The 11,644-nt window shown below is 31.0% G+C and overlaps 1 protein-coding gene across 1 annotated transcript; it reads left to right on the top strand.

The window, feature by feature from the left end:
- The first annotated feature begins 1,150 nt into the window (after positions 1-1,150).
- On the top strand, positions 1,151-4,851 carry LOC17884232 (indole-3-pyruvate monooxygenase YUCCA6). Its single transcript, XM_006287706.2, has 4 exons — positions 1,151-2,499; positions 3,628-3,876; positions 3,982-4,104; positions 4,228-4,851. The coding sequence occupies exons 1-4, from the start codon at positions 1,792-1,794 to the stop codon at positions 4,417-4,419; spliced, it is 1,272 nt and encodes a 423-aa protein (XP_006287768.2). The 5' UTR covers positions 1,151-1,791; the 3' UTR covers positions 4,420-4,851.
- The last annotated feature ends 6,793 nt before the right edge of the window (positions 4,852-11,644 follow it).

Here is an 11,644-nt window from a genome sequence, read left to right as displayed (position 1 = left end):
GCACACGTTTCTCAATGATTCTCAATCGCACTTCCATTTACGCCCACACTTCGACTTATACTATACACACTTAATTTCTTAACGACTAATGAAGTTAAAACTCAATAGTTTTTCTATACAAACACAATTTAAGTTTTAGAAAAGTAAAGTATGGTATAGTGAAAAAAATAAGTAGGAAATAAAATACGAACCAATTACTCATAAACAATATAATAAACTCCCACGCGTAGCGCGGGCAACCGACTAGTATTTCTATAAATCAAGACATTGTGTGGTTTTGTTGGAAAAACACATTATTATGAATTATTACTGTGGAGATTGACATTTAAAGCAATAATTTATCAAAATAATAAGTATTTATGTTAAGTTCCATGCTTTTCAATTCAAAACTAATTGACAATAAATTTATGTATCTTATCAACTAGTTTTGGCTCTTTTAAACTTCCGATATGGGATTTCAATACGTCCTCTGAGATGAAGACTCTTAACGGTCCATTTAAAGCTACAATTTATTCTAGAATTCTTAATAAACTTATGTTGGACCACTTTTTTATTTCAGTAAATTAACGATATGATATTAAGTTAATAGATTTTTAACTTAAAATCAATCAATTGATAGTAAGTGCTATATGAGTAATTAGCATATATATCTTATATATTAGTGTTAGTCCCGAGATAGAATCTTTAAAAAATTCAAACATATATAATTTCCCAATTTGCTTATATGATTTATTGCGTTTTTATCAACAATTTATTTCTATGATTAAAAAAAGGAGACGGAGAAAATAGAGATATGCGGACACTAAATAGTTAAATTTATTTATCGTAGATGATAATAATGGTTATAATGCTATAATAATGTAATGAATAAAATAATTAGCTTATGTCAACAAAAAAAATTAACAAAATTATATTATTTGTGAAGCCATTGGTTGATCATAAGACAATCAAAAAGATTACTCCTACATCAATCTTTGAGATTTCCCATAAGGTAAAGAAAAGAGTAAAAAAAAAGTTATATGTATAGTGGAACACCAAAATCTCACAGGTGGGCAATCAAAAGACAAGTCCATTAAATCATATAAACCCTCCTATTTAAGCACTTTTTTAAATCAAATTAAGCACACACACACACATATACACTCACCACATTACTACTCATATTATATAAATATACACATAATCAATCACACATGAGAGATAGTCACATCACAAACTAATAACAAATCTCTCTCTCTCTCCCTATAAGTTTGAATGGCGATTTAAAGAAGACCCGTAGTTCTCTCTGATCATCCTCCTCCGACTTCTACTCTCATCAAAACACAACACTCAACGCTTATCTCTCATCACATCTCTTTACTCATTCTTCTCATTTGGATAAGATCTCTCTCCATCTCTATCTCTTTCTCCTCTTTTCTAGCAGATTCAATCCGAACCCTAACCTCTTTGATACCAATATTTTGAGAATATTTCCTTACTTTAAACTACAAAAAAAAGAAAAAAAAAAGATTTTACCAATCTCTCTCTTTATAATAACTTATACATATGCCATCAATGTCAAATTGTTCTATCTGTCCTTTGCTCTTAACTACTCTCACCACCACCACCACTACTTCTTCTTTACTACAAACCCTTCTCGTATTCTCTTAATCAATACGTACTTATTTATTACACATTACAAAACACAAACCCAAGTCTCTCTATCTCTATCTCTATCTCTATCTCTATCTCTATATATAAAAGCCAAAGAGAGAAAAGAGAGAACACAAAGAGAGAAGTTATATTATTTTGATGGATTTTTGTTGGATGAGAGAGATAGAAGGCAAACTAGCACATGATTACTTGTCTAGCCACCACCACCGAGGCATGACGTCACCACGTCGTATCTGCGTCGTCACCGGACCGGTGATCGTAGGCGCCGGACCGTCGGGTTTAGCCACGGTCGCATGTTTAAAAGAGAGAGGGATCACGTCAGTGCTACTCGAGAGATCAAACTGTATAGCTTCTTTATGGCAGCTCAAGACATACGACCGTCTTCATCTCCACCTCCCTAAACAATTCTGTGAACTTCCGATAATACCCTTTCCCGCCGACTTCCCAACCTACCCGACGAAGCAACAGTTCATTGAGTACCTTGAGGACTACGCTCGGAGGTTTGATATAAAGCCTGAGTTTAACCAGACCGTTGAGTCGGCTGAGTTTGATAAGAACCTTGGTATGTGGCGCGTGACCACCGTGGGAGATGAAGGCACGACGGAGTATGTTTGCCGGTGGTTAGTAGCGGCGACGGGGGAGAATGCGGAGCCGGTTGTGCCGAGGTTTGAAGGGATGGATAAGTTTGCAGCCACCGGGGTGGTTAAGCACACAAGTCATTACAAGACCGGTGGAGATTTCGCCGGAAAAAAGGTTCTTGTCGTCGGATGTGGTAACTCCGGTATGGAGGTTTGTTTGGATCTATGCAACTTCGGTGCTCAGCCTTCTCTCGTTGTCAGAGACGCTGTGAGTTTTTTTCTTTTGCTTTATTTCTTTTTGTTTTCTTGATTTTTTTTTTAAAGAGAAAAAAAGTATTTTGGCTCCTTTGATGTTTTTTTGTGGAGTTCTTCTTCTTCTATGCTAAAAAAGAAAAATCTTGAAAAAGCTTTTTTTAATCAAGTTGATATTAACTGTTTTCTTAACTCAAGATATTACCTACTTTTGCTTTTTGTTTTCTAGATTTTTACAGATTTTTAGGATTTTGTGTGTGTTCCTGTAAGTATTATCCAATATCAATATAATAGTCTTCCTTTTTTTAAATATTAGATTGTACTAAAAAAAAAATATCATGTTCTAGTTGATGAGTTTAAGAGAAAAAAGTTAATAGAAAAAAAATATTTGATTGAATGAATCAATGAACACAAATATTTTTATTTTATATATAAATGAACACATGATTGTGAAGAAAAAATATGTTTTAAGTTTCTTTACTCTGATTGTTGAAAGAGTTTTAGTTTGCTATTATATATAATTTATAAGTAAATTTTTAGATTTCATTGTAAGATTTTTTGGAATAATCAAATTTTTGTATACAAATGATTTTTATACAGACATTTTTAAAATTTATTTTTCTTGTAAATTTGAATTATCGTTTCTTTATTATGATTAGAAATCATGTGGAACTTTGTTTCCTATTTTTCTTTTTTTATAATAAATATATTTTTAAATAAAGTTATCATTATTTCTTTTGCTTTTCAGTTGATAATCTTATTATTTAATCTGTTTAGAAATTTCAAAATTTTACGGGAAAATACAAAGGCTGATATATGATCCTAATTTTAAGAATTTATTCTCTCTTTTAGGCCCTTGTGACTTCAAGTTCCAACAATTTGTATATTTTTTTTATTAAAAAAAGAGCTTTACCTAATTTCTTTAATACAGAAATATCATTTTTATAACATTTTCAAAGAATAAAAACTATGAAAACACCAACTTTATTGGGATTGTCACTAGCACGCGCAAACATTCTCACAAAAAAAAAAAATATATACAGTCTCTTAATATTACTATATGATTTATATAATATGATTTTTCATCCGAATTATATTTGCTAATAGTGTTTTATTTTTATATTTTATTTTTTGACTGGTGAAGGTGCACGTCCTACCACGAGAGATGTTGGGTACTTCGACTTTTGGGCTGTCCATGTTCTTACTCAAATGGCTGCCCATCCGGCTCGTTGACCGTTTCCTCTTGGTTGTTTCTCGGTTCATCCTCGGGGACACCACCTTGTTAGGTCTTAACCGGCCTCGGTTAGGTCCGCTCGAGCTCAAAAACATCTCCGGCAAAACTCCGGTCCTCGACGTCGGCACACTCGCCAAAATCAAAACAGGAGATATCAAGGTACCAAATGCTTATATCTAATCAAACATGACATATACACATGCATGTTACTATGTTAGTCAAAGACTTGATTACTGATATTGTGGTAATGGTAAAAAAAAAAAGGTTTGTTCGGGGATAAGAAGGTTAAAACGACATGAAGTTGAGTTCGATGACGGTAAAACTGAGAGATTTGACGCCATAATATTGGCAACTGGCTACAAAAGCAACGTACCCTCTTGGCTAAAGGTAGTCCATAATGATAATATTGTTTAAACCATATATTAAAATCTTTATTATTTTTTTCTTTTGACTTTGAAATTATATCCATTGTGAAGTTTGTATTAAATGGGTTTTGGAAAACATTTTCAGGAGAATAAAATGTTTAGTAAGAAAGATGGATTTCCAATACAAGAGTTCCCAGAGGGATGGAGAGGAGAATGTGGGCTATACGCGGTCGGGTTCACGAAACGTGGGATATCTGGAGCATCAATGGATGCAAAGAGAATAGCTGAAGACATAGACAAGTGTTGGAAACAAGACGAGCAAGTCAAGAAAATATGATCAAAAAACCTATAGAGAGACTAGCTATAAGCTTAGAGGAGTTGAAAGATTTAAGAGGGTTTTCTAATTCAAGAAAACATAAACATGCCAAAGGCGGGTAGCGATCGGGAACTTGATGGATTGGTTTCAAAAGGAGAGAGTTGGGAAGGGATGGGAGAGGAGGTGATGTAAATTAAAGACTTATCTCAGCCAGCTGCAATGCAAATTGGGGAAAAGAAAGAATGAAAAGGAAATGTAGTGAGAGTGATTGTGGTGGGAATTGATGATCATCTCTTGCCCAAAGGAGTGAGAGGAGGGGACCCCTTCTTCTCTTTGCATGCTTATAACCCACTTTGTAAATCTTTCTATGTTTCTAATTGCTTCTCTTCTTTTTTTTTTGTTTCTTTTTTGGTTTTAGTTTTTCCATAGTTAGGTATGCTCTTTGTTTTTCTACTTGGTTCAATTTTTTTTTGTTGAGGTTTTTGTTTATTATTATTATTATTATACATAATATTTGATTTAACTTTTTTAACCAACTAAACTCTTGAAGGACATAAGTAATTGATGATATGTGTCCTACCAATGAGTGTGTCAATGTAATTTCGTTGTCGAAATGATTTCATTCCCTAGTAGAAGTGTCATATAAATTAGGACCACTGGTTTTGTGTACATTCGTCAGAAATTAAGACCTGCACATTTATCATTCTTCTGACCGTTTTTTTTCCCCAATTATTGCTAGATGTACGGCCTCCACATGATTTCTTGTCATGAATTTGTTAATTCAATTTGGCTTATATCGAAATCTATACACTAGATCTCTCTAGCTAGTCAGATATATATATATGTCCATTTTAGATTCCATTGTTGATTTTACAACCTTGGCCGTATTTAGAGGATCTCTATATAATTCCATGCAGATTTGGTAAAATTTGTTAGCAAAGAACAATCGAGTTAACTTGTTATTCAAAACTTTAAATGATTTTTATCGGATACTAGCAAAGTTCTGATGTGTTCCTTTATTTCAATATTATTTTCTAGTAAAATAGTTTTGGATGCTTGGACACATTTTCATATCTTTATAATTGTAGTAGGAGATTTTAGTCAAAATCGCTTATATGGTTTTTAATGGCAAGCTCATCCACAATCAATATGCTAACTATTGTCTCGTTGAAGAGGATGTCAAAATTGTAATATATGTAGCAAAAGAGATAAGACAATTTAAACTTAAGGTTATTCTATGTGTGTGGAGAATGTAGAGATTGCTTTGCAGAGAGCATTTAAGTGTATTTTATGCTTCTCAAACCCAAAAAATGGTTTTGGTTTGAAAAACTAATCTTCTAGATGAAGAGTTATCTATACTTAAGCCATCAGACTGACAAAGAGTTATCTATATAGATGGAGTCTCATTAATGGTCTCTATTTATTTTAGTGTGTCCTCTTCTTTTGTGAGTCAACAAAGAGATTCATAAATTGTTGTTTATTAGAATCTTTTTCTAAGAAGCTCAAGCATTTCAAACTGGAGTGTTACACAATATATGATATGATAATATTCGTTGTAGTGAAAAGTCGCATGAGAACAAGATCTTTCTTCGGATCCTTAGAGTTTCCTATCGTTGAGCTGCTTTTATGGAATCTATTTTTATGGTTTTCTAGTTAACTGAAGGTCCTAACTCTTTAAATATTTTTGCATGTTGCACAATATTTGGTCATTGTGACATTTTTTTATAAAGTCACACATGGAAGATTCTTCCTTCAGGGTCTTTTCGAGTCTTCTACCATGATGCTATTTTCATCAGTTGCAAACCAGCTAGGTTAGTTTTACAACGAATAAAATGAATTACCAAAATAAAGTAAATACACCAAAGCTGCCTCGAGTTTTAACGATAATCGATATATATATAACACTGTATAAAAACTCGCAGCAGCACTATAGTATATATATTTTCATTTTATTATGACTTTGTATTGTAAGATCAAAACTTATAAGTAGAAAGAACTTACAGCCAAATATAAGCAAAAACATATAATTAATAAGCACCTAACATTATTGCTGAATTAGCACCACAAATTTATGAGAAAACTCCTGAAATTATAAGTTTTCTGCCAAAGAAGACAGGGCCATACAATTAAAATCTGAACATAATAAATAGTTTAGTCTTTGGACCATCATTAGTCATGTGGCTGACCTAAAAACGTCAAATGTAATTAGAGAATGTTTTTTTTTTTTTAAATGTCAAGGGTCAATTTTCACTCAGAACTATATTACCTATTTCATTTTTTTGTTAGTTTTAATTCATCGTAAGATATTTATACATGAAATTATATATGATGACAAGTATAATGGAAAAAGGGAACAAGGATCTTACAGAAATTTTACTTTTGTAAAAGGCACATAAGTAACAAGCTGGAGCCCCTTACACTTTTGCCAAGCTGTTGGGGAAATTTTAGGAAACAAAATCAGATATTCAGATCCCAAATCAAATCTTTCAATTTATATATTATTGTCAACATCGAATCTTTATTTCGAAAAACTCCACTTTTTTTTTTTGCTATTTCAATTAAAATTTTGGTTTGAAGTAATTAGTAGTAGTGGCTGACTCCAAATAGGCGAACAGGATTTGATCTATCATTACATTTCTTAGTCCCACATTTGTTTAACATAAGAAGCACTCACTCTTTTTCAAAATAATGTTTCTGCTTTTTCTGAAGTTTTTTTGCCTTTTTTAGTTTTATGCTTTTTCTTGGCTCTGAATTATATGGTTGGCTTGTCAACCAAAATCTTGTTCTTTTACATCAAATGGTGTAGATGATTGCGTCCATATATTCATGTAGTAGATACGACTGAAATATATCAGAATAGATTGTTTCACTATATCATACACTAACACTATATACTGTACAAATTAGCGAGTACATGTACTTAACTAAGTATTAAAAAATTATGACCTTAAATATCTAAGTTTGTGTTTGGAGTTCTCGGGAATTATTAGATCGACTTTGATGTTAATTTTTGTTTCAAAGAGACATAGACAAATGTTAATTTTCCTTACAAGTCGATATCAAAGTTTCCGAATTCTCTCCTAAAAGCTTGGACGATGAAACGACAAAAAAAAAACCATTAATATTCTCTATAAAAACCAGTTAAATCCATGTTTATGAAGACATACATGAAGGTGGAATGGGAAAATGGTGTTTTACAGGAGTTGGAAGTGACATTACAAGGATCTTTGGCTAATGGCTTAAACCTATCCGACAAGAAGACAGTAAAATGTGAGCTGTATCAAATTTTAAACCAAAAAGGGTACATGTATCATCAATATGACATAGTGGACTTGGTAACATGAGCATTTTAATGAGCTATTTGTTACTTTCTGAAAAGAGCATCCTTAAAAAAAAATGATGGAGATATTGAATATTGTTAACACTTTGTCTTAAAATAGAGAAGGTGAGCTCTATTTAGCATTGGTATGTATGCACAGTACATATATATAGCTTTGCGTTATGTCCATAACTTTTTTGCTCGTTGCTTGAATTTTATTTCTTGCAACAATAAACTATAACAAGAGACAACAATACTATATGGATGTTACATACTTACAATTGGTTTCTAGCTAGAGAGTAAATACACATGCATACGAATAAAATTTGGTCAAAATTATCTAAGACACTATGACGTTTAAAAGATTTTTACTAAAATTACATTTTTTATATTCAGAAGATCATTCAGTTCTAAAGCCATGTAAAATTCTATCTTGACATTATTTAATTAGTGCATGTATTATGAACATTTTATCTATAAGCAAAAAATATCAGTTTGTTTATGCAAAGTAGATTCCTTATTAATTAGACCATAAATAAGATCGTAATTGTAAAATTTCTTCAAACATATCGTATCTCAATATTTTTTGGGTCAAACTCTTGAATCAATGAATCGGCTAGGACGACGTGGTTATTATAGTCTTGTCAAGCATGAGCTCAACTATGAAGTCTGTCTCTGTCGGATTGCGAGTTCATACCATATAGTTCAGAACACATATAGCTTTAGAAATCCTACCTCTAAATATCTTACATATGGATCTCAAAACTCGTATAACTCCAAAAAATGACTCATGTCAATGTGTCATCATAGGCAAATGGGTTTCATATACGAAATACTTTAAGAAAAAAAAAAAAATTCACGGGAAAAAACTAAGTTGCTTTGGTCCAGTGGTAAAGGGAGGTAAGTCATGTCACCTGGGTTCGAGTAGCATTGGCCACGGGGGTTCAAGATTTAACATGGTTTCTCTCGATCCCAAGAGATTAGTGTTTGGGCATAGAAAACTTTTAGGATCACTTCTGAGTTATCAAAAAAAAAAAAAAAAATCAGAAGAGGGAAAGAAAATATAAACTTAGATATAGAAGAGGGAAAAAATAAGGTTTTGAAAGTTGAATTAAAATCAAAAGTATTTAAGTATTGGTGACCAAAAAAAATAAAATCAGGTATGAGTAGTAGTGGTCCATAATGAGTCCTCGTCCACAAGGGAAGAAGAGACCTCGCTGGACGAAGCAGCCGCTGTCGTACATTTGGCACACCAAAAGGGTCCCTAATCTTTCTGAACCATCCGATTTCACAAAAATGCTTTAAAACTCTTCCCACCCACTGGTCCTTCCTTAGGTTCGCATTCATTGTCTTAACACAACGGTCTCTCACAAAATGGACCATTTCAGTTTTCGTCCGTTAATTTTATTTAGTAACAACTAATCAATCTTGAAAAGAAAGATCGGACGGTGAGACTATCACCAAAACATGACATGGTCCTATCATCCCACGGCTTTGGTTTGATGATTGTGATTTCGTTTCGGTTATGAATCTCATTGATCAATGATTACCAAAACAAAACAAAAAACGAAATAATCTTTGGGATTTAAGAGAAAAATCTGTCAGAAGATTTGACGTGACGACGTTGCATCTCTCCCATAAAAGCCACACCAAACTTTTTACCAATATTTTGTTGTAAGGTTCAGTTTCTACATGGCTAGGCTTTGAAATTACGACCAAGATACAATTAGCATCACATGAAAGACACAAGACACAAGAACTAACAAAGTTCACTTAACATATGTCGAAAACAATCACTAGTTCATGAGATACATGAATTGTATAAAAAAAAAAAAAAAACTTTATGATATGATGGTGAGATGGTCCTATGTAATTATGACTCATGCGTGTTAATATAACTGATGAACTTTTGGAAAAGGATTCTTGCACTGATTTGTATTTTCTTTCACTTCAAGAAAAAGAAAAAAATCCATTTTATTGATTATTTTGCAACACTTAAAAACTACTTTAATCAAAATTTCTCTTGATATTATTGAATACTTTCTTCCATTTTTTAAAGAAGAAAAAAAACTTAAGTAAATAAGGAAACGAAAGCAAAACAATCTGATCAAGTAATCATGCGAAAGCATATGAATCCTTCTTTTTATGGATTATATGAAGGCAAAGTGGAAACAAAAAATAATAATAAATAGAAACAAATAAAAACAATCTTGAAAAAAAAAATTAACTAGAAGACAAAGTGGAAACTATTACCTATGAGTTTGACAATGTGGGAAACAGTAGTCAAATTGCAGACAACCTTAAAATTATTAGTCAAAATAGTTTGTAGACTAATATATTTGTTATAAATAAATAAATAAGTAATAGCCAATATAATGTGGAGTTCATTTCATCAAATGTACCATTTAAATTTGTGGTGCTCGCACATCATATCAAATAGATAGTAATACAATTGTCTTAAATATTTTTATCTTTTCGATTTCCTTGAATCATAATTTCCAAGTCATGACATGAATACATGAAAGCATAAGGCATGCTGGTTCAACAAGGATTGTTGTTTGTTGAACCGGAAAGCATCAAGTTAGGAATGAACATGCACATGGAGAACTCTTATATGAGGAATAGACTTTTCATATACATACGATTCAAGAAGAAACTATATGCTATGTCTTGCTACCTATATAAATATACTAGTCGGTTGTCCACGCTACGCGCGAGAGTTTATTATGTTGTTTATGAGTAATTAGTTCGTATTTTATTTTCTACTTATTTTTTCACTATACCATACTTTACTTTTTTAAAACTTAAATTGTGTTTGTATAGATTAACTATTGAGTTTTAGCTTCATTAGTTGTTGAGAAATTAAGTGTGTATAGTATAAGTTGAAGTGTGGGCGTAAATGGAAGTGCGGTTGAGAATCATTGAGAAACATGTGCTATTAGGGTTTTTACCAAATATAGATCTAGATGTTAATATTTTGGGCCCTTTTATATGTTAGCATGAAATTTGAACATGATTTGTGGGTTACGGGCGGATTGTTGTATTTTTAATTATTTACATTATTTCTTTATATATTGTCATAATTTATTATTTTTTGTTTTACGTTTTCCTTTTTTGGATTTGTCGTACTTTATATCTCGTAATGATCATTTATATACTATTATATATTTTTCTGATTTTATGTTTTATATTTTTTTTTTTGTTTTTTCATATGAAACAATTTTTAAATTTAACATATTACTATAATTTACTTTATATTTAGTTTATTTTATTTAATAACTTTTTATTTTAATTTTCAATTTTATGAAATATAGTTAATTTTTTATTTTGTTTATTAGTTTAACATATGTGTTGTATTAGAAACAAATACTTAAATTCATATTGGAAACTTTTAAAGAAATATTATTTTTATTTTTACCTTTTTATATGTTTATAAAAAATGAGAATTCATGTTTCGGTCCGACCTATCTCATTTATGTTAGAAATTTTTTTGAGACATAAATTAGATAGATTTATATTCTCAAAATTTCTTACTTTTTGTTCTATTCCCGTTAAATCCCATTATATTTAGGTTTACATTGTGTAAATATAATCATATATATATTTTAAACATTCACTAAAACTATAATCTATTATTTATATATTTGTTAGTATACTCGATAATTAGTAAGTTTTTTAACTTTTAATCAATTATCTTTTTTAGTTTATAATGTATAATATAAAAAGACCTTTCATATTCCATTTTGAAAAACTTATTTACATAGGTTTAAATATTAAAATTAAATGATAAAATGGTATAATTAATTTTAAAAATTAAATAATAAAATGAGGTGGATGATGATGTAGATTAAGGAGAAGAGAGAAAAAGTTAACTTTATATATATAGATATACTCTAAAATTTAGGTTTAGCTTGCCTAGCTAGCTGT

The sequence above is a fragment of the Capsella rubella genome, unplaced genomic scaffold (assembly GCF_000375325.1).
Source record: "Capsella rubella cultivar Monte Gargano unplaced genomic scaffold, Caprub1_0 scaffold_6, whole genome shotgun sequence".
In the NCBI taxonomy this organism is placed as follows: domain Eukaryota; kingdom Viridiplantae; phylum Streptophyta; class Magnoliopsida; order Brassicales; family Brassicaceae; genus Capsella; species Capsella rubella.
The sequence above is the reverse complement of the archived record's forward strand: the minus strand, read 5'-3'. Positions and strand labels throughout refer to the sequence as shown.

Coding starts and splice junctions, on each gene's coding strand:
- LOC17884232 (XM_006287706.2), top strand. CDS start 1,792: ATGGATTTTTGTTGGATGAGAGAGATAGAAGGCAAACTAGCACATGAT. Junction 2,500..3,627: donor CTCTCGTTGTCAGAGACGCT/GTGAGTTTTTTT, acceptor TGACTGGTGAAG/GTGCACGTCCTACCACGAGA. Junction 3,877..3,981: donor TCAAAACAGGAGATATCAAG/GTACCAAATGCT, acceptor AAAAAAAAAAAG/GTTTGTTCGGGGATAAGAAG.